The sequence below is a fragment of the Alexandromys fortis genome, unplaced genomic scaffold, assembly GCF_014885135.2.
Source record: "Alexandromys fortis isolate MF-2015 unplaced genomic scaffold, M_Fortis_MF-2015_v1.1 scaffold_0, whole genome shotgun sequence".
Classification (NCBI taxonomy): domain Eukaryota; kingdom Metazoa; phylum Chordata; class Mammalia; order Rodentia; family Cricetidae; genus Alexandromys; species Alexandromys fortis.
Window position 1 is genome coordinate 47,476,890 of NW_026067949.1, and position 24,519 is coordinate 47,501,408.

The window sequence follows — 24,519 nt, forward strand, 5'->3', positions numbered from 1 at the left end:
CAAACTTCATTTTTTTCATTCTCCAAGACATTTTAATACTTAGGTAAAAATTAATAAACTACAAAGATGAAAATTTGACCCCATAAGGAAAAATCTGATAAATGAAATATTAGTATTATATTCTAGAAAAGAGGAGTTAAAAATGATTTAGTGATTAAAATATAATGGGATTTTCCATACTTCCATGTGTGTGTTCATGCACACACGTGTGCAAATACAAGCACATGTGCATGTATCTTTAATTCATGAATTTCAAAATGTAGGTCAGTTCAGTAGAGCACTTCCTTTTGGGGATGATCAATGCTTCTTATAAACTAAAGTTTGATCAATCATCCTCACTGCAGAGACTTGATTTAACTTAACAATTCTGCATACAGACACCACTGACACATGGTTCAGAACTAAGTGGTCAATAAGGCCGCTTTAATTTCAACAGATACAGTAGCAGTAGTTCCCATCGACGCATCAAGGATCACTTCCCAGACACCAGGCAAGGATCTGTCTGTAAACATCACTGCACCTTTGTGCTACAAGTAAGATGCGAGTACCCAAAGGCAAATCATCTTGTCAAGGTCACTGAGCTAAAAATCAAGCTGAGATTAAAAGATAATTGAGTCTTACATATCTTCATCTTTATAAAGGAAATACAGTAAAAAAAATCATATGTGAGAATTACATATGATATGACCACTCACAGGAAAAAATTAACCTCTAGGTTGGGTTTTAAGTCCATACATGTGGTATTATTCTCTTCAATTAGAATAATGGAACAATTTTGAGAATACCATTGTTATTATAACTGTACAGTCCTAATGTCCATCCAGTATATCCATTTTCTACCTGTATATGTTGGTAATTATAAAATATATACATGGAAAAACATATAGTACATTACAAACCAAATGCAAATAAAATATTTTTAGACTTTAGAAATTCTTAAAGCATGTTATATTAATCCTATTAAAAATGGCTTTTTTTATATACAATACATAATCTTTAAAAATCTACTCCGAGAAACAAAACTCTTTGGTTCAGCAAAAGGACTCTAAATATGTAAATATAATTTATTAAGGATGCACTTTCTTATTCTGGGCCTCGCTTATCTGGCTTAAATCTTCAGGAAATAGGTTGTCGACTTTATATAAAAAATGAAAAAATACATGTGGAGTTGGTGAAGTTTGCTTTTCACATAGAATACTATCATATGAAAATACAATCAGAAGTTTGAACGATACAGGAATTAGGAATAATGCAGAATGTTGTTTCTACCCTGCCGGATTCAAAAGATAGAGCGAAATTTGCCACCATTTTGGAAGGAAGAGAGGAAGCAGTTGTGCTCAACAACCACCAACACTCACCTGTGAAATCCTCAGGGACGGGTGACCAGGGCACGGAACCTCTCCTATTCGCTCTTTGGAAGACTGCCAAATCACAGCAGAAAGAGAGCAGATTCTGAGAGCTCCCTTGACTTCTGAAATCCTATCACATCCCCAGTAGCTTGTGCTGTAATTATATACATGACTCAAATGCTTTAAACAAAGCCATTAACGCCTCAGTGATTACAACAAATACCAGCATCTGCCAACCGGCTTCTCAATAAAGAGTAAAGGTGGTCCTTCTGTTCTTTGTGTTTATTAATAGCAGTAATAATGGACTAAATAGTATATCTCAGTTTGAAAGGATCAGCAACTTTACCTACCAGAGTTCATTGTGCTTAGTCTTTTGTGGGAAGGAAATGTCCTTCGTATTTTGTTCCACCAGGTTTTCTATTTTGCTAGTGGAAATATTTTTTAATATAAGGTAAAACATTTCCAAAGGCCCAATATTTAGCCATACTTTCTAAATGATTTTTAATGAAGATACTGAAAAATCTCTGAGATATCACAGCTGGCCAAAGGAAAAAGAAAGTTTTTGTTTACTTTTCTAAGTCATTAAAAATAATGTAATTATCTGATTTGATTAACTGACTTCCTTAAGTAACTGGTATTTCTGACTAGTATTCAAATGTTTTCTTTTCCCTGGATGTACTCAGAAAAACAATTTAGTATATTTTTAGGTTAAAAGAAGATGAAATTCATGATTTCTGGAAACCACCACTTGAAGATGTCACAATATATCCTTGGTGTCTGTTCAGCCCTGGAAAGATTCTTCTAAAGTTGTTCATATTCTTGCTTCTATCTGGATGACTTAGGTGCTCAAGAAGAAAATATTAATATTTTCTTAGGATTCGAGGTAAGAGAGTATGAGTTGTAGGGAGTAACAGATCTCAGAGAAAACTATGCTATGCCAGCAAAAATAGATCTGATCAAGTAAAAGGGAGGGGACAGTCTTTGACAGCGGAGACAAATACAGAATGGGATACAGGGGTAATTCACAGCATCTAAAGGAGATGTTCTCATTCAGAACCACATCTAGCCACTCTGCTTCCGGGATCCATCAGGATCTTCTCCCTGATGATCTTCCAAGAGATCTTCCTGATGCTCTCATGAGAGGAATACTCAGCACGGTGTCATTGATCCTCACATGCTTGCCGTCACTTTTCTTCTGTCAGAAGTCTTTATCCCAGCCGGACATCTCATCCGGAGGCACCCCCCTTTCAGGAGGATACTTGTCAAAGTAGCTGTGATCTATGGGGCCACTGAGCTAATGGAGAAAGGACAGAGCAAAGGTGAGGATCAGGGTGAGCAAGCATGCCAGTACGTCATAGTCTCAGCCTCATAAGACCATCCCATTATTTAGTTCTTGTTACATTCCTCAGGAGCTACCAAACCTGAGGAAGTATTTTCCAAAGGAAAGGTGAAACAAGTACTATCTTCCTTCTTTTATCAAGTTAAGAAACAGTTTCAAAACAAATTTTTTAAAATATCAAAATTTATCAGAATTCCTCTTTCATTTAAGTTTCTTACCAATATTAAATTTGAACAGTTCATTCAACCCTAATAACGAGTAAACTATGCAAAATAGCAAACAAATGAACAATTAAAAATCTTAGTAATGCTGAAATGTCACTAAGAGAATAAAATGACTCTGGTATTAAATTATTTTGTAACCAAGTGGTTTGAAATTCTTTACTGAAAACAAACTGCAAAGCACCTAATTAAATAAGATGAGGAACAATTAATGATATTATTGTGATTTATTATGGTGTGTTGGGTGTTTGGGGGCCACTCGTGGGTCATGCTGGACAGCATAGGCTAAGAGAAAGTGGAACATCACGTGACCTGGGAGCAGAGTGTCAACATTCTACCAAATTTATGTGAGTGTTGTCCGAAAGAATTGTGGAAGTCGTGTCTCCCTTTGCTCACTCAGACATCGATAGCTCAAAGTTTGCACAAGAGCAATTTTGTAGTAGAGAATGAAATTCTATTCTGACATATTCATGTAAAAAATGTGATCTCGCCTAATTTCCTAGACTACACTTACTGTAATTTAAATACCATGGGAGATTAGATATCTATTGATCATTTAAAACATACACACCAATATTATTCTTCCTGTTCCTTATCCTTATTCTTCCTGTTCCATTCTGTTCTCCCTTCTAAATTTTTCTCAAAGGCAAATAATTGTATGACTGACCATTGCTCTTGATCATTGTTTATATGCCTTACATTTTAATTTATTTTTCCTGTTTGGGTAATAATGCAAGCATTTCTTTCATATATAGATATCATTACATTTTTAGTAGCATGTGTTGTTAGATGACAAATACATCACAACTCTTATGGTAACTAATAATAAATTCATTTCATCTGGGCACCTGAGCAACTCTGATGACTTTGAGATTTAGGAGACACTGCCATATATTTAATTCCCGAGAGGCAACCTCAGTGCTCATCAAATAGGCAATACTATTATTTTTATTTGTGTGTATTCATGGAGCATATATGTGCTTGTTATGCATGTGTGGGGGTACCGCACATTGCACATGTGTGTACATGCCTGTGCATGCCAGAGGCAGATTCCAGGAGCCATTACTCATACTTTCTACCTTATGTTTGGAGACAGTATCTCTCCTTGGACCTGGAGCTCATCAGTTTGGTAAGAATAGCACTGGTGAGTTTCAAGAACCCTGTGGCCTCTGTCTCCCCAGTCTTAGGATTTCAGGCACACACTACAATGCACAGCTTTTTATGCCTGGGGTCTTCATGCTGCGTGCAAGCACTTGACCAACTGACCCTGTTTTCCAGCCCTAGCAACAAAATCTAAGTCCCTATACTATAATTACTAGGACAGCCTCACCTATTAAGTAATATTTCAAAGAGGCACCTAAAATCTTTTGTGTACATGCTATCTCGCTCTTCCTCCCCTTCTCCCTCTTTCAAAAATCTGTTTTTAAAAACTAGTTCCCAGAAACTAATCGAAAAAATGTCACAGCAAACTCCGTACCTCTCTTCTAAAAGGTGATGGAAGGTTCCGTGCTTTCAGGCCCTCCCAATTAAAACCATTTAACCACCTAAAATGAGAAAAATATGGAGGGTATTACTTACATAATAAATGGCATTATGTAATAAATGGATAGCATTACGTAATAAATAAACAGCATGTCAGAGTATATTTATCAATCCATTTTTTTTCACTACCTACCTCGAAAAGTGATGCTGCAAGCAGCTGAAAGTTAAAGGAGAAGGAACGGTTTTGACCCATTTTGTGTTAAACTCTTGCCTACTAAGCACTCACACGGCCCAAAAATCATCCTAGATATTTTCTTGTCACACTTAGATTCATAGCTTATAGTCCATCACCTCTCCAGACTTTCAGAACTTTATTCCTCTCTTTATGATGCCGTCATTTCTTTTCATTATTTTTATTTTTTAGATTTATTTATTTTATTTTATGTGTACAAGTTCTCAAAGAATTAATAAAAACATGATTGAGAAATAAAAAGTCAACCTTAAAAACAAAAACGACAGAAGATGTCGAAGAAACAGTGAAATGCCAGCTGGTATTTGGGTGCTGTGTTAGAGGTTAGGGTGTATTAAGTTTAGGAAGGATAGGAAGACATTACAAAAGGATGAGGAAACAACACTGTCTGGGTCAAAGGTAACGGTGGTCACCTAGAGAACGACCGACAGACCACAGGGCAGAGTGGAGCAATGGCGGTGACCGAGGCAGGAGTTGGGAGTCTGTCCCTGTCCTCCTTTTGTCACACCAGAAGTCAAACGTTCCCTCCTTCCACAGCCTCACCTCACTTCACAGTTCTGGTCTAGTCCTTGACTGAATTTCCCAGCGCAAGCCCAGTTTAGCAACGAATTGGGATCTAGTGCGTTCCACTTTAGATGCCATTTTGATAGAATCTCCTGCAACTCTAGTTAAAAAGGAGGAGCCAGACAAGAGTGTGAGCCAATGTCTGCCCATCCTCTGTCCCTGTGTGAAGCCATAGGTTTTCCTCACTACACACCTATTAGTCTTGGCACTGAGTGGGGCTCCCTCTTCAGACATTGCTGGGTACACGTTTCTGCAGGATCTTCTATTGCGACCAATGCTTTTTCTCCAAGGAACCCAAGAAACTTTAATGCTGACCATCACTGTGATTCTCCTGAAGAAAGCATCCCTGAATTTCTCAGCGTACTTGCTGCAATTTGACTAATGATGACATTTACTTAGCATGAGTGGCCTTTCCTTTGATCCTGGCCTTTGAGATTGGCTGCATTTTATGCAATGCAAATGCCAGGACACACACATACATGAATAACATTCAGCGAGGAAACGCTGACGCTAAGAGCAGAGAAACTGTTTGTTTTCAGGAGATTTGTGGACGCTATTCTCAGACGTAATGGTAATGTATTTGATATCTCCTCCTGTCAGGAAATGTATACTTATATGCACCCAGGTTCACTAGCCTTCCTTTAAAATAGGTGCTAGCAATCCCAGAGAACCTAGACAGCAATGAGGACCCTAAGACAGACATATATGGATCTAATCTACATGGGTAGCAGAAAAAGACAAAATCTCCTGAGTAAATTGGGAGCATGGGGACCTAGGGAGAGGGTTGAAGGGGAGGGGAGAGGTAGGGAGAGGAGCTGAGAAAAATATATAGCCCAATAAAAACAATTTTTAAAAATACATATCAACAAAAAATAGGCATTAAGAGAAAAGACTGAAGTCTCATTTCTAGGTTAGCTAATAAACAAAGGAGCAAAGATGATTTAATAAAGAATGCACAAATTGTGCAAGTTCATATAATAGGTGTTATGCTTAGCCACATGTAGTTTTTTTGTAGAAAGCTGGCGTGAAAATTTTCTTTTAAAAATTAATTTTGGACAGAGGAGTAGAAAAATCTATATAAACATTAAAAGATTTTCAAAAGATTTACTTTATAATTTTATAATAATATATTTGTGTATGTGTGTATGTGTGTGTGTGCACCCACTTCAATGCAGACGCCCAATGAGGAGGGAAGAAAAGGGTGTCAGGTCCCCTGGGGCAGAACTCAAGAAAGCCGTAGGCTGCTGACACAGTTGCCAGGAACTGAACACATGTCCTCTGCAAGAACAGTATTCGTTCTTAACCACAGAGCCATCCCTCCAGCACCTTAAGGAATGCTGCTGTTGTTGATTCGTAAGAATATACTGGTTATTAAGAAAGCTATTGTCTTGGGAGTTTGTATGACGTTTAAAGACCCCATTTATCTAGAGAGACACACATAGGCTTCCCCACCGACGCCCTGAAGTTGTCGCCTAGCTTGATAGCTTAAAAAAGGAGCCAGGAGGAGAGCAGAATGAAATTCTGCCTTTCAGTGCAGAGAGCAGCATGCAATCCGTTGTCTCTTGCCGACTATCCCTTGCATTCTGACTCTGAAGCTGTCAGTGGCAGGATTCTGCCTAATCCAGAGAAGGAACAAATCAACTCTCACGGGGGAAGAAAAGTCAAATAACAGCATGCATTTGCATGCACATCCTGCCACGGTCTGGCTGCTGCATTGGAAAGAGCCTCAGGTAAATAAGAAGAAAAACACAAGACAGAACCTCTCAGCAATTAGACTCTGTTTTCCAGCCACCCCAAAGCTAAGTATGAGGACTCCTTAATGAGAAAGAGGGGGACAAGATAATAAGAATCACTTTAATTGGTGGGACACTTGTCAGTACAGGTTTATACGTCATCTTCTAATGAGAAAAGAAACTGTGGCAAAGTATGAGGTGCAAAGGAGAAGATAAATTGGATTTTAAGATAAATCGTAAGCTTTGCAGTTGAAGGCAATCCAGAGGATGACACAGAATAAAGTATTACAAGCACTTTAATGTCTGTGAAGTTGCAGAAGAGTCTGTCTTGTGTCTGTCTGCCTGTCTCCCTCCCTCCCTCTCCCCTTTTCGTTCTAATTCACCCTATAAGGGAGCTTGGTTGCACAATGGCGCACACACGGCTTGATTGTGGGGGAGGGGGTCATGAATTCATACAGCAGGACTGGCTGTTTAGGATTTATTTATTCATTCATTCATTCATTACCCTATAAGGGAGCTTGGTTGCACAATGGCGCACACACGGCTTGATTGTGGGGGAGGGGGTCATGAATTCATACAGCAGGACTGGCTGTTTAGGATTTATTTATTCATTCATTCATTCATTCATTTCGCAGCTGCTGTTAAGAAAAACCAATAACAGCCACATGCCTCCTTTTGTACCCACACTGCTAATGTTCTCTTATTTCATCCGTGAGAAACATCAGTGAAGGGCAGTAGGTGCAGCTTAGTAGTAAGCACATGCGTTTATCATGCTCGGAACTCTAGATTTTATCCCGATTCTCAGCACACACGCACACAGAAACACCACCCGCCCATCTGGGAGGAATAAAACATTAGAGGTGCTTTTAGTTTTCAAAGTGGACATATCAGTCAATTCAAAGGCTTGCAATAAGAAAATTCTCATATTTCTATGTGGGATCATCAAAGTATAGTTCAGGTGATATTTTCTGTCTGCAAAGTGGAAACAAAAATGAAAACATCTGAAAATTCCAGGTCTTGCCAAGGATTGTTTAAAAGCCATAAATCTTAAAGGTTCAATGTGCCACATATGAATATTTAATTAAATCAGAGAGGATGCCAAGGAAGTTATTGGGGGTCTACCAGCCATTCAAGACCCAAGAGAATACTATCACGAGTGTGTACAAACCAATGTACGTCATCAGAGAAGTAAATGGAGGTTTCAGACCTCACAGAAACATTCAAAGGACATTATATTTTAAATAAATATATATATATATATAATTTAAAACTAATATAGAATACAAGTGACCTATGATAAGTCACGAACTGACAAAAACTAAATGTAATTTGAAAATATATTAAATAAAAAGGTTTAACAACTAAACTTCCGAACATCATAAGTAACAAAGTCAATGACTCTCCTGGTCTTAGGGGCTGTGAACCACAACACAGTTTGACTTCTTACTCATCTCTTTACTCTTTAATTGCTGCAGAAAGGATTTTAATACATCAGGATATGCTTTCTGTGAGGAGCTATTTAGACATTAGCAGGCTTTAAAGAAGCTGGCGCTGGGCCCCTCCCTCATAGTGCACAGCTTGTAAGGCCGAGGACTGGAACTGCAGGACTTCATTTATTTTTAAATGAGCAGAGTCATTTCTCTGGCCCTGGAGATGTGACCTCCTGAACTGCCCAGAAAGCCATCAGTACTATCTCCAACAGGATCAAGAATCCCCAAACCTTAGAAGACTACAGTCTAGTAGGAGACTTGACAAACCATTGCCCCTCCTAATTCAAGTGAGCTTATCAATTTGGACAGGAAAACACCCTTGGGAAAGCTGTCTGCTCATGGGCTTCAGGAATAATGATAAATCCTAACTACACATACAGGCTGGAGCGGCAGTCCTGCTCACCTTGGGTACTCTCACCATGGCACGGGAGCACTCAGCTCTGCAATGATCACTTTGGCCGCCACATACTCTTATCCGTGGAAGCCACACTTTATTCTGTCATAAAATTTGCCCTTTCTTTGCTACTACACTTGCCTCTTGTGAATTATTCTAATGGGGCTGTAAGGATTGAAGACCGAGGTGACGCCAGAGCAAGATCCTGCATAGTCCCTCCCAAAGGCTTTGCTTTCACGGCACCACAACGAAAAGACTCATTAGTTGGTGTCGAACAGTAAGTCAAAGTGTACTGTTCTCTTCTACATCTCTTGTAGAATTATATCCCACCTTACTTACAAACTCAATGCTGAAAACATTATTTAATCCCTCTGCAGAAGCTAGGTTAGCAATAATAAAAATAACAGTGGATAAAAACTGTTTCTATGACTGAAAGATGCTATTTTACAGCTTTTAAAATAACTTTGCCCCTTCTTGGCATGAATGTCCGACAGTAGAGAAATCACATTGAGATGATTTGGCCAACTACAACTAGCAAACTACAAAGAAATAATGAACACCGAAACACCCAAAAGTTGAAAGCCTGTAAAAGGAAGACAATGGTCTCCTAAGAGAACCTGTCATAATCTCCTCATGTACTGGTGACTCATATGTCAGGCTGATACCAGATAGGCTCCTCTGGGGAGAGGGAACCTGAAGTGAGAAAATGGTCCCAGCAGATTGGCCAGTGGGCCAGTCTGTAAGCATCCTCTGTGGCCTCTGCATCAGTTCTTGCCTTGACTTCCTGAACAAGCTATCAGATGAAATAAACTCTTCCCTCTCCAAGATGCTTGTGGCCATGGTATTTATCACAGCAATGGAAACCTTAAGGCACCTGGTTATTCTATATATTTCTATTTTTATCTTGGCAACAAAGAAAATCGGTACCTGTGCTTCTTAATGTCGTGGATCCCATTCTTCAGATTCCCCAGCCTTTCTGTTGGATTTTGCCTGGAATAATTTATGAAAGAAGTTTATAACAGTAATATTTGAGTGGTGTTAGATAACTGAGTAACATTTGTTTTTAAATTCATAAAACTTTCATGAGATCCTACTGTGTGGGTCAGCCACTTGAGTACAGGGAGAGAACAAAGTCACGACCCTATCACCGAGGAGCAATAGCTGAGTGTTGATATATCTACCAGTTATTTATATGAGCTTTGCACAGATGCTGAATAAATGCTATCTTTCCAACTTGGCTAAGAGAACTGGAAAATACTTTAGAGTTTCACTTACATTGAACCTGTAATTCAATGCAGGAATCCCAAACTAGGTTTAATGACTTTACTAACTTTCAATGTTAAAAAATCATCCAAGATAGAGTAGGGGATCTTGTAGAACAAAGCAGTTTAAGCAAGGCAAAACAAAACAAAAACTCTGGAAGTCTCCAATGTTTTTTTGAAAAATGATGCTTTTTGGTAGTAAGTAGAAGGCTGCAATAATTTAAAAGAAGACTGGAGAAATACTATTTTTTAAAAGACTATTAGGGGGCTGGAGAGATAAGCCAGTGGGTAAGAACACTCATTGACTGTTCTTACAGAGGACTCAAGTTTGGGACCTAGCCCCCACATGACAGCTCACAATCTGTAACTCCAGCCCCAGGAGACAAAATGCCCTCTTCTGACCTCAGGGGCCACCTCTGTGTGATGTACAGACACACATGCAGGTAAAATACCCATACACATAAAATAAAAATAAATCTTTTCTTAAAACCTATTTTAAAAGAAAGAAAGAAAGAAAGAAAGAAAGAAAGAAAGAAAGAAAGAAAGAAAGAAAGGGGAGGAAGGAAGGAAAGAAGGAAGGAAGGGAGGGAGGGAGGGAGGGAGGGAGGGAGGGAGGGAGGGAGGGAGGAAGGAAAGAAGGAAGGAAGGAAGGAAGAAAAGACTATTAAGGAGCTGAAGAGGTAGTTTAGTGGTTAAGGAAATTTGCTGTTCTTCCACAGGACCTGGGCTGAGTCCCCAGCACCCACATAATAGCTCACAACAGTCTGTAACTCCAGTTCCAGGTTTGATGACATCTTCTAGGGTACCAGGTATGTACTTGTGCACAGATATATACTTAGTCAACACACACACAAAATTTTCAAAAATAATTTTTTAACTTAAAAACTTCCAGTGAGCAATGGTGCCACAAATCTTTAATCCTAGCATATGGGAGGCAGAGGCAGGTGGATCTTTGTGAGTTTGAGGCCAGCCTGGTCTACAGAGCAAGTTCCAGGACAGGCTCCAAAGTTACACAAAGAAACTCTGCCCCAACACCCACCCCATCCTCCTTGCCCCCCCAAAAAAACCCACAAAAACCAATTTCCTTCAGTTATAACAGCAACATAAAATGTTCAAGTTGCAAACACAGAAACCTAACTGTGAAGCATCCATGCACAGTGGGTGAAAGCCTTCATACTTCCTCCAACACCAAGCATTGCTAATGGTCATTCTCACCTGCAAAGCCTCCGGATCAAATCCTCAGGCCTCCTCGTTATCTTCCTGGGAAAATCCATTTTTTCTATTCCTTTGAGAATCAAATTGTAGGTCATCATTTGGTCTATTCCAGAAAAGGGTGGGCTGGGAAAGATGCAAAATACAACACACTTCAATGAATGTCTGAGAGAACTTTGCTTCTCTTTTCCTACCTCTCCTCCTCCTCCTTCCTGTCTTTCTAACCCCCTCTTCCCTTGTTAGTTACTTGACAACAGATTTGGTTATATTCTGGAAAAAACTTTCACCAATTTCATATCACTTAAATGATCCACACAGGTAAATTGTCAGGCAGTGATAATCACTAGAAAGAAAAAAAAAAGCCGAGGAGACAGAGAGGGAGAGTAGCTGTAATTTTCTTTTTGTTTTTAAGACAGTGAGTAGGAAAAGCCTCTTCTTTGAGCTGACAGAAGAGTAGAAGGCTGACTGGACAGAGGGAGTGGATGGGATACACACTCGTCTTGTTTGTGGGCACCGACTTCCGAGACAGGAAGTGCGAAGGAATGTGTCGGGAGTGGGCAGCTGTGGGCAGTGTAGGTGACAGAGTGATTAAGCTCTGAGGGGAAGCGAGATTATAGCAGCATCATATGCATCTAGTGAGCTAGAGTAAGGATCTGGGGGCAGATTCTGAGTCAGCAGTTGAACTTATAGCAACCGCAGTCATCTGTTTTTAATACAAGAGATAAAGTACAGATAGGGATGCTGAGCCTGGCAGCCTGGGAAGCAGTGTTGAAGGTGATGAAATAGACATGGCTCCATCTAAACCGTGAGATGTACTACTTATGCCCCTTTGTCAGATTGATCCCATAATCTTGAAGGGATGGCAGCTGAGAGCTTACGCAGCTGATGAGGTTCAGGTTGGGCCATGAAGGACTAGGTTTGGTGGTCTTCTGAGACAGAGTACTGGCTGTCCATCTTCTTCCTAGTGAGGATCTCATAAGAAATCAGAGGTCTGCTACTAGAAGAGTCCTCACTAGACCTCATCTCTTTCCTAAGGCTTCCAGACTTCCAGATTGCAAGAAATAGATGATGTTCTTAAAAAAAAAAAAAAAAGTCACCCAACTTACAGTATTTTGTTACAGAGCCTGTGCTAAGGCTGGTGCTAAAGTCAACAGGATTTTCTAATGTAGTGGATGCAGTGCAGAAGAGAGAAAGGGGAATCGAGGGCCATGTTTGCCTGGAGTGCCCACAGAATGAAACTATTGTCACTAAGAGAGGCAGGCAAACGAGAGGATAAAGGTGAGTGCTGTCATTTGGATCTGGGCTACTCAGAGGCCTGATCCCCAAGCTGTCTCGCAAGGGGAGAGCAACGGAACTTTTGAGAGTAAGACATACTGCAAGAAAGTTAGGTTACTAGGGAGATGACCCTGACTATGATATTGGGGTGCTCACCTCCTCTTTTGCATGTTCTGGCCACTGCACAGTGAACAGAACTGTTTGCTACATGTTCCTGTCATAGTGCACCATGTTCAAAATCTACAGGGTCAATCAATGAGTCATAGAATGGAACTAGGAACCAGAACAAATCTTTTCTTACTCATAAATGATCTCAGGTATTTTATTTCGCCACAGCAGTGGAAAGCCAACTGACTCAGCATGTGGTACAGCTAGTTACAGGGAAAAGAATCAGGATACGATGCAGAACCACATGGCACTGCCGAACAGGCCGTTGGATTTATGAGCCTAGCATTGAGGAAAGTCACTAAGGAATTATGACTTGGGTCATCTCATAAGGTTTATGGCCATAGGGCTTGAGGATATTACCCTATGAGTGTTGGATGGAAAAGGGGCCAAGGTCTGACTGGCCCAACATTAATCTCTCAGGAAAATGAAAAGAATCTGGAACGGAGACAGTGAAGGAGCAGTCAGTGTAGGCTAAGGAAGGAGGAAGAGGCCCTGGAAACCACCTAGGTGAGTATTTCAAGGAATGCTGAGTAAAATCTGGTTGAGCTGAAGTTAGATAGCATTTTGATTCATATGTCATTTTGATTCATATGTCAAAATGATTCCTAAAACACTTTCTTGTCTGGTTTAGATGATCTAACTGTTGTATCTTGGTTATGTTTGTGCCCTCTGGAAAGCAATAGTATTCACCCTTGATAAGATACAATAAAGTAAAAATAAAACCTTGAAGCAAAGGCAGTGCATCAAGTTTTCAATAGCCTGTGCTTCATGTGTGAAGACAACGAAGGAGGAAGCAGAGGCGCTGCTTACACATAGATCTACACGCATGGCATCTTCAGTACACACAGATCTATACACATGACATCTTCAGTACACACAGATCTATACACATGACATCTTCAGTACACACAGATCTACTCGCATGACATCTTCAGTACACACAGATACATACGCATGACATCTTCAGTACACACAGATCTATATGCATGACATCTTCAGTACACACAGATATATACACATGACATCTTCAGTACACACAGATCTATATGCATGACATCTTCAGTACACACAGATCTACACGCATGGCATCTTCAGTACACACAGATACATATGTATGGCATCTTCAGTACACACAAATCTATACACATGACCTCTTCAGTACACACAGATCTACACGCATGACATCTTCAGTACACACAGATACATACGCATGGCATCTTCAGTACACACAGATCTACACACATGACATCTTCAGTACACACAGATACATACGCATGGCATCTTCAATACACACAGATGTACACGCATGACATCTTCAGTACACACAGATACATACGCATGGCATCTTCAGTACACACAGATACATATGCATGGCATCTTCAGTGCACACAGATACTTACACATGGCATCTTCAGTACACACAGATCGACACACATGACATCTTCAGTACACACAGATACATATGCATGACATCTTCAGTACACACAGATATATACACATGACATCTTCAGTACACACACAGATCTATACGCCCACATGCATATTTGCTATTGGGTTACTTTGTTTCTTTTTCTTTTTGCTTTCTCATTTTCCCTTATATCCTAAACACTATATTGGGCAACTAAAAATAAACTTTTCTTCTGCCCTACCCTGAAAATGTTTGGCCAGATAGCTTTATGATGGTTCAAGGCCACCTTAGCAATTCCAGGCTGTTGTGCTTTCTCCTCCTCCTTTATTCCCCCAATTCATCTTGCTATTCTACATGACACACATCCCAGGTGACGAAGACCGATGTGTGTATTTTCCTGTAACTCCAAGAACCACTATGTCACAACCTCTCCCCTAGAAATTTCTATGTCGAGGGAAAAAGATATTAGAAAGAGCCCAAGATTAGCCACACCTTAACACACTTGTCCTTCTCCACGATGACCTGGAAATTTTCTATTCTTCAACCCACATCTTAAATGATGACTATTTGAACATGGTTATAGATAATGAATAGTGATTCCGATAAAATACAGATTTTCATTTCCTCGGTGTATGTGGACAAAGATGTGGACCATGCTGCAGGTAATTTAACATTGAGTTAGCTACTTAAATGGCAGTATTTGAGACATTTAAGAAGATCCTAGCACAGTGGTTGAGTACTTCTTTATAGCAAGCAAAGCCCTGTTTAGATTCTTACTGTTGGAAAAAGAAGAAAGTTCAAGAAGATTCCATGAAATTGTGTTTTTTCACGTGCATGCTGATACTTATATCCCTCCCCCTACTAAGAAACCCATTTCAGTATTGCTTAGAAAATTTAAATATCTCGGAAACTAATGTTGAACACAACTGGCTATCAAGGTCCAAAAGCATACATGTGTCATGGAAGGCAAGTCACAGAGAGAGCCAGAAGATCCGGGATCAAATTATTGATCTCAGGCAGATAGCTTTGTGGCCTAGTTGTCTAACCTGTATAATTTAAACCATAAAATATTCAAAAATATTAATTATAAAATAATAATAAAATTTATCTACCTTATCTAATCCACACAAGTGTATGAAAACTAAACTAGATTATATGTAGATGTGCCTTGCAAACAGTGAAATATTTTACACATGTGAAGTATGCTGTGTTGCCTTTGAAGGAGTGTGTGTGTGTTCATGTGTATTTGTGGGTGAACACACATGCTATACTGTGTTAAATATTAAGAACCACAGCAGATTCATTAATCTTATCCTTTCATCTCTTTGGAAACGGCAGTCCACTCGTAACTGCTGAAACACACGCTGTATCTTGACTCTGTTCATTAGCACCTTAGAAAAAAGTTGGCAGGGCATTTAAAATTCAAATTCACCACTGTAGCTTTCTTTTAACATTTCTGGTTAATGACATCTGGGGAGATGGAAGAATCTGGTTAAAATTAGTTTGATTGATCGATGAATTTTACTGAACTAGGAAAACAGCTTCATTTATTTAAATTAAATTAAAGAAAACTTTCACCAAGTCCAAAGCTTTTGTTGCCTCTATTCCTGGATTATTAAACCTTCACATATTAAATGTATTATCTGTAACAATGAAACTTTCCGTTTTAGGTAAACTATAACAATTCTATACTCCTTTGCTTTAGCTTTCTGAATCTTCTATCTATATTTTAAACTTCCTATTCAAGCCCTGTATTTAAAGCAATATACAGAGGAAAGGGAGAAATCTTTAAAAAGATATTTTCAGATCGTTAAATTTTGTATTTTTATCATTAGTGAACTGTTTTGTACTGGTCTGAAGACAAGGCTGGGCAGCACTGAACTGAGAGCTCTCACTTACTTGCCCGTTAGGAGCTCATATACTAGAATTCCTAGGGACCAGAAGTCCACGCTGAAGTCATGTCCTTTGTTGAGAATGACCTCAGGGGCCACATACTCTGGAGTCCCGCAGAATGTCCACGTTTTCTGCCCAGACCCAATCTTCTTGGCGAATCCAAAGTCAACCTGAGACAGAATGTCAAATAAAACTGAAGATGTTATAAAAATCAATGCTGCTCATAAATTATCTGGTAACTCTATGAGTTTTCACCTAATCCAAACTTTTTTTTAACACACACACACACACACACACACACACACACCCCATCTCAGATACTCCTTTGTATGCCATGTGCCAATCAAGCTGTTAAGAGAAAGTTTTTTCATGCATACCTCATTACCCTTGAAGACAACTGAAATTCATTCTTCCGCTCCCAGCAAATAGTGTAAAGTATATTTTAATTTGCTGGTTTGTCTAATGGGTTGAATAGAGAAGGGGAAATGACAGAGACATGTGCCTTTAAGACTGCACCATGGACTAAAATAATAGCAAAGTGGAGAGTTTGGGAAAGAGTCTATTGCTAAGAAGGAGGCTAAAACCTCTGCCTAGTCCTAAAATAAAGACAAACTGTTCACAGTGTGTACCTCCTGTTGATTTCAGCAGCAAAAGCGAAGTCAATAGCATTCTTCCAAAGTCTGCTCTGAGCTCCCAACACTTCTCGTCCCCACTAGCAAGATGGGTGGTAGATAGTACAGGGTTTAACTTGCTTAAATGTAGGGTCAGCACTCACTCTGATGTAGATTTTGTTCTTGGATTATCACACTGAGTTTGATACTGAGAAGCTGAGTGCTGGGAAGTTTGTGCATGCATGGCTAACCTGGCATTCTAAGATGCACAGCAGGGAAGGAGACAGTGGAGGGAAGAGTAACATCCAGCACATTTGGAGACAGGGCTGTGGGAGGGTGTGGGCACCACCCACCTGGAGGTGACACCTGAGGTTGTCCCTGACTGTGGGTTAGGAATTCTCTCCCTTGGTAAGGGGTCAGCGGTCCCCCCACCTCCTTTTTGCAATGCATCTCTCTTTTCTCCAAGCTTTTACCCAATGAATTCTGAAGACCAGACAAGAAAGGAGGTCAGAGCTTCAGCAGCCCCTCATTAAATGGTGCAGTATGTATAACTGAAACTCAGCCCTGCAGAACAACAGCTGGCTTCTTCACACAGGGGAGGTGAGCATGTACCCATTCATTTCTAGTGTGCACTGATTTCATTTTAACTTTCTTCTACCACCCTCAGGTAAAAGGCATAGACATTGTTTCTGGGCTCACCATGCCCATTTTAATGGCTTCATTGCATGTGGATAATTTCAATAACATGGCAATAATCTATGCTTTAAAATGGAGAAAGTCAACATCAGGATCAGCCCACACTTTGAAAAGCTGGAGCCAGAAACTTAAACACCCAACTCCTTTGTTTGTTCAAATGTTGTTCACATTTAACACTTTTGTTTTTCCCTTAAAGAAGTAAATCTCTTAAAACTCCACACCCCTCTCTTTTCTGAGACTTTTTCATACTTATCACAGACAAAGATTTCTTTTCTTTTTTTATTAATTACATTTTCATTTATTTTACACACTGACCAGTTTACCCTCTTTCCTTTCCTACCATTTCCTCCCCCCAACTCCCATATACTCCCTTCCCCAGATACTCCTCCTCCACATCCTTCAGTTCAGAAAAGGACTGGCCTCCCACAGACATCAACAAAGCAAGGCACATCAAGTTGAGGCAGGACAATTTCTTTATTGAAAAGGGGAATTCAAACAACCTCAAAGTGGGCTCTTCCTGTATGCCTTCCACTATACAGCATGACTCACAAACATTAAATCTAAGAGATGGCTGGGAATATTATAAAATTAAACTCTGTAACCAGCTGAGATGACAATATCTACATATTCCTCAGAGAAAGAAACAATAACGAAAGCCCTCGCTAATTTTATAAAGACTGAAGTTTAAGAGGTGAGGAAACAGCACTTATAACTGTAATTGCATATATGCATATACAGAAACATTGCATTTTGTTGGTTTATAACAGCCTCTAGACTATTCTTTAATTGCATTTAATTTCCCTTTTAAGAATTACTAGAAGTTTATTTGATATTTAGGAGAGCTATTTTAATTTTTAAAATAATATATTTTAATTTGAATTGCTGGTAAGCTCTTGCAATATTTGCGTATTGGCTCAATGAGGTGGTAACAATTATATTAGCATTTGAAGATTTACAAGATTGTATCACTTTCTTCCTCTTCTTGGGCCGTACCAACTTTGATCTAATACATTTGGCATTCAGAGCTACCCAAAGTTGTGTCACTAATGTAGAAGATGCCAGACCTATGCTAAGTTCTGCGCATTTTATATCGGAAGCAACGCCCCCAAACCCATCTCAGCACCATGGCTACACCAAGGAGCCTTTTCCCTTCTCTAGGCAGCAGAAAGGTAAGCTCCCTTTTCCTCTACTCAGTGACAGTGAACATCATCCTAGAGCAAGTACCAGGATGCACGCAAACCTCTAGCTCTCAAGGAGCTTCCGTCAAAAAGGAGAGCAACACAATGAGCATGGAAATGTGTCATCAAAATGATACAATGTCACCAGATAAGACATGCTGTGGGGAAGCCTACAGAAGATTTAGGTGCAGATGGCAAGACAAATTGCACTTGAGATAAGGGGACCAGGAAACATACTTCAGTAAGGCAGCATTTGAGCAGATTTGAGCAGAAATCTGAATGAAATAAGAGAGAGTTCTGTAAGCATCTAAGAGGGTCCTGCCAGGAGGAAGATACAGCACAAAGGCCTAAGACACAAACACCGGTGTTCAGTTCAAGGCCTGTCAAAATCAATGGGACTGAGCCATGGTACATTGACGGGGGAATTCCCCTCTGTATGCTGTGAATGCCAATGGTTAATAGAGCAGCTTCTTTGGGCCTATTGCAGTGCAGCATAGGGCAAGGTGGGAATTCCAAGCAGATAGAGGAGGAGAGAGTAGGCAGAGTCAAGGAGAAGCCATGTAGCCTCCACGGGAGACAGATGCCAGATGGATGGAACTTTACTGGTAGGCTACAGTGACGTAGTGATACACAGATTAATAGATGGGTTAATTTAAGATATAAGAGTTAGCCAGGAATGTGCCTAAGCTAACAGACAAAGCAGTGTTTTAATAATACAATTTCTGTGTGATTATTTCAGGTCTGGGCAGCCGGAAACCAAACAAGCAGCTTCCTACCACAGTACATGGAGGCAAGGAAGATATGCATGCAGATCTGTCATGGGTTGGCAAGCCACAAAAAGAAAGAGTATGATAATTCACATCCTCGAGGGATCTTGGAGAGAAGAAAGCTGATGCCCTCTCCCTTTGTTTTCAAATTCTGTTTGAAACACCAGGCTTTGGGGATCTCTAAAAAACTATACACAGATTTTTTTTAACAGTCTGCATTAAATTTCCACTACTAAGGATGGCCTACATTGAGCCAAGAGTTTTCAAACATACTTCTAATGGCTGAAATAAACTAGAAGGATTTGAGATACTTCCAAACCTAGAGCTGTGGCTGCATCACTCAGAAACAGAAAAATCAGCATGTGACTCCTTAAAGCTGTGTCCAGCAACAATGATCTTTTATTTTCCCCTCAGAAGTTTCTCTCTGGGGTAGTACATTTCTCAGGCATTGGTTCATTCACGTAAGAACTGGGCACTACGTGACCAGTCTCAATAGGGCAGGTGACTCATGGAGACATAACGCTCCATAAAAGTATTTATCTGGCATTTTTAGGGCACCTTCTTTACCTCAGGCTAGACAAGGGGGCATGGAACCTCTGTTTTTCTGCCAACTCTCACAGTGGACTAGCATTCTTCTTTAGTGGACAGCAATAGTGCTTTTCTCTGAGTGGCAGGAGGAGAGGCAGAAGTAGAGGCAGTGGAGAAACCTATTTCCAAAACAAGCCCTTCTCGACGGGGCAGAGTGATTCACTGAAACACTCAGAGCACTGAGCTGGGTAAGGTAACAGGAAGAATATTATTCATACAGGAAAACTAGGGAAATCCTTCAAGGCTCATGTCACAGTACATTTCCTTGAAGCCTTCCCTGAATCACAGAACCTGACTCTCTGCCCTTCCACGTTCCTCACCACCACCTAGTTTGTCATCACATGCCTTTGGTAGCAGATTCTCACTGGATCACTACACCTAGCTCACTGAGGAGAGTCCTCATATATTCATTGTGTAGACTATGAAACGTGATGGGTGTTCAACTTGTGCTTGTTGCAGGGGAGTAAAAGGTGATTAATTGTGATAAATTGGGTTAGAAAAGCCACCATACACACTTGCATGAAATAAAGACCCCATTCAGCATTCAAAGACAAGTGTCTTGCAGCAGGTAAATTGCAGGAGAAGATAATTAAAGGAGAAGCAGCTGTATGTGGTAGGCATAATTAATGGAGAAAGCTCAACTCTCACCTAGCAAGTTAGCATGTAATGCTGTATCTGTAGAAAATGGTTGAGGCCAGTGATCATTTTCATATTTTACATTAGGAAATTCTTGGTACGTGAAAAACGTGGCACAAATGCATGGGAAGCAGAGGGCCCTGGTGCCCCAGCAGCTCCGTCACTGGAAGAGAACTGAGATGGAAGCCCCATCCCCTGTGTTCTTGCCCATGGCCTCTTGAACACCCACACTCTAAAGCACACACTTATCAGTTTTCCCATTTCTAGCCTCACCACACACCCACTCTCCCAAATATTATACACCTTCTAGATTTCAATCGCTAAATAAATCTTATCATACCAATTTTGGTCTGCATGATTTTTCTCACTCAAAGCCATGATGGTGAGTTTACTGAACAATGTGTACTTACGTTTGTTGCTGCATGGTAACACCATTTAATTAACAACTTTACTATCTGTGAGCATAAACTCACTATAGCTCCAACTTTCCCTTCCTCTGCTGGTGAGTAACTGAGCTATACTTAGCTCACATAACTGAGGAGACAATCTCATTCTACCTGGGTTTCCTTATTTGGCCTCATAAATGCCTTGTATATTCTGAGCACTTGGGTATTCTAACATAAATTCCTAGCATCAGCTTGACAAGCATCATGAACAACTCTAGTGGAAATTTCATTAGAAGCTATCGGGACTGTAGATCAGCTTATAGAGGACCATTTTGGCAAGGATGAGGAGTCTTCCTGTTTATAAACATGATGTGTCTATCTGAGTAGGGATAAGTAATGATAGATACTTCAAAAATACATCCAGGAAGATATTAAAGTTTTAACTGTACATTAATTATTACTCACAAGATGAGTTTCCCTGGGATATATGTGGGTCTTAAAGCAGTGATTCAGGGGCACAGACTTCAAATTTGATGGCTCTGCTAACTCTGTGTTTGTTGACAACAAGCCAGGAAGGGCACTGAGACCCACATCACAATCACTTATGAGCCAGATTTGCGAGTGGATGAACCACTTTGCTATAGTTCATGAACTACAATGATGTCACTTGGTCACAATGACCCAGAAAGAGGGCTAAGAAGAGTTGTCTAGCTCTGCCCAGACGAGGGAATGAGTCATATCTATTAATTATGATCTTTTAATATCTTTCTATAATACTTTACAAGTTTTTCAGTAAAGCTGCTAAACATTTTCATTACCCATGGCCCTAGATACATTATATTTTCACACTTTGTCAGTGGCATTTGTATCCCTATTTGCTCAGTTTCTGATTATCTTAAAATATACTATGTATCAAGACTTTTATATCCTGTAACCATACTGGAAATTCCCCCATTTAATTGTAAAGTCTGATTTTATAAAAGTTAGTTTTTTATATAATAAATCATTCCATCTGATAAGTTCTGCTCTTACTTTTTAACGTATCTTTTAAATAAACTTATGTCTTACTGCATTAGGTAGAGCACACAGTAAAAGAATGAATAGATGCAAGCACAGTAATAATCTTAAAAATTTTTTTAACTTTTTTACGTGACATATTTTGATTATATCCTTTCTACTCTCCCAACTCTTCCCAGGTCCTCCCACCTCCCTATTCACTCAACTTCATTCCCTCTGTCTTTGGCAATAGCTCTATCTCTGTCTCTCTCTGTCTCTATCTCTCTCTCCAAAGCAAAAATCAAAACAAAGAAAAAGAAAAAAGATTCTCAAAAATATCAAAGCAAAATCAAAACCACACACAAATCAACATGGTGTCTGTTTTGAGGTGGCCAAGTACTCCTGGCATGGGCCATGGAGTGAGCCTGAGAGACCCTGTGGTACTCCACTGGAGAAAACCAAATTCTTCTTTCTCAGAAAGTGTCAGTTGCAAAGGACTTTGTGTTCCCTTCCCCTTCTCACTGCTTGAGTTTTGTCTGGTTTGAGCCTGTGCAGGCCACGTGTATGTTGCCATAGTCTCTGTTAGCTCACAAGTTATAAGTTTTTAAGATTTTTAAGACAATACTGTAAATGCTTTGTCAATTATACACACACACACATGTTTGTACTAAGTTATATTAGGTACCTTTTACTAGAATTTTTTTTAGTTTTCTAAGAGATCTTTTTAAACATATATGAATGGAGAAATCTATTAATGTAGTGTGTTTTGCTGGAGCTTTTGAGTTCATTATAAAATTGCTTCTATTTTAATTTGCTGACTATGGTTTTTAGTATGTATATTTTAAGCCTTTATTTTCTTGTATATCAGTCAGTGAGACTCAAATGGATGCTACAGAGTTTACTCATATATTTCCTGTTCACTTCATGCTCTGCCTCTCTCAAGCTCAACAACATACCACAGCAGAACTTTTTTCTGCAACTGATGAACCTATATTGACACACCATCCTCCCCAAATGTCCCTACTTTACACTAGGATTCCTAATTGATGTATAATAGACTTGGAAAAATATATAATTCCATGCTTCTATCATTCTATACATACGGTGTGATTTTACTGTCCTCACACCAGCCATCCTCAAGCCTCTCCTGTATCCTGCATCTTAACAACTACTGTTTTCACTATGTCCAGTAGTTTTTTTTTTTTTTTTACAAAATGTCTTGCAGTTTAAATAACACCACATGCAACATTTCTAGAACGGCTTTCGTTTGCTTACCAACAGCATATGAAGTTTCCACCACACCCTTTCAAGGGTTGAGAACTCACTTGTTTTGGCGCAGAATAAGTTTCCATTACCTGCATTTACCACAGTTTATCCACAGCCCAGCTCCGTGGTAAACCCATAAATGCGCTGAACTGAACGATACCTTGGTTGCTCCCAAGATTCGGCAATTATGGTAAAGCTATAAACATTTATGTTCAGGTTTTTAAGTGATCATAGTTCCCAGCTCTTTACAGTAAGCACAAAGAACATAATTGCACAGTTGGTCAACGTATGCTTACTTCGTTAAGAATTGAACACGCTGCCTTCCAAAGCAGCCGTGCCATTTGCGTTATCCCGGTACTGAATGGAAGTTTCCGACAACCCACATTCTTCAGGACTTGGTATTGTCCATGTTCCAAACTTTAGCCACTCTAACTGGCATGTGGTGGTACAGTGCTGTTTTAGTGTTTAAATCCCTTCCCCATCGATCTGTGATTTTGTGTTTCTCATGTTTCTTTCCCTTCCATAAATTTTCTATGGTAAGCCATCACAGATGCCATTAGTCTATCTTTAATCAAGTTGCTAATCATTTTGCTTTAAATTTTTTACACATTTCTTTACAATGGTCCTTATCAGGTATGTCTCTTAAAAATATTTTTCTTTGGCCTGTCTTTAACAGATCAGTTCCTTTTAATATCAGTGAAGACTAGCTTATCAATTATCTCTCCCATATGTACCTAAAAAGTCATCACCATTCTCGAGGTCATCCATGTGTTCCCCAGCATCACTTTCCAAGAGTCTGATGAGTTGTTATCTTACTTATGTCTGGGATCATGTTGACCTAGCTTTATGCAGGGTATACGTTCTCTGTGTGGGTTACTGTGGGGTGGGTTATAGATGCAATTACTCCAGTGTCAGGTTCTATTTTTTTTTTTTTGCTTGTTGGTTGGTTTTTAGGATTATCTTGGCCAGACAGATCACCTTTGATCATTTATCAAATATGAACTTATTTATGTCTTATTTCTTCCAGCATAACATTTGGAACATTATGTCTTTCAGAGAATCTGCCTATTTAATCTAAGCTACTGATCCTGTGGGCTACATACAGAGTTGCCTTATCACCATCTCGGAATCCACAGAGAAGGTAGTAACATCTTCTCCTACATTTGTAATACTAAGAATCTGTGAGCCTTCTCTTTTTTCTTACTAATACAACTCGAGATTTATCAATTTTATTGATCATTTCAAAGCATTAGTTTTTTAATTGATTAATTTTCTTTATGAATTTTCTGTTTTCAATCATAATGTCTTATACACACTGATGATCTTTAATTATCTTTCAGTCATTTTGAATGTAA

At 39.5% G+C, this 24,519-nt stretch overlaps 1 protein-coding gene across 3 annotated transcripts in view; it reads right to left on the reverse strand.

Moving 5' to 3' along the window:
• Positions 1-394: 394 nt before the first annotated feature.
• Prkg2 (protein kinase cGMP-dependent 2) overlaps positions 395-24,519 on the reverse strand; it is a 92,568-nt gene continuing 68,443 nt past the window's right edge. For all 3 annotated transcript variants that reach the window (XM_050150066.1, XM_050150067.1, XM_050150068.1), the window contains 5 exons: positions 16,047-16,210; positions 11,300-11,422; positions 9,750-9,812; positions 4,387-4,453; positions 395-2,643 (listed from right to left, as the gene is read on the reverse strand). In XM_050150066.1, coding sequence (XP_050006023.1) covers positions 2,548-2,643; positions 4,387-4,453; positions 9,750-9,812; positions 11,300-11,422; positions 16,047-16,210 — 513 coding nt within the window. In that variant the 3' untranslated portion in view covers positions 395-2,547. The remainder of the gene's footprint in view (positions 2,644-4,386; positions 4,454-9,749; positions 9,813-11,299; positions 11,423-16,046; positions 16,211-24,519) is intronic.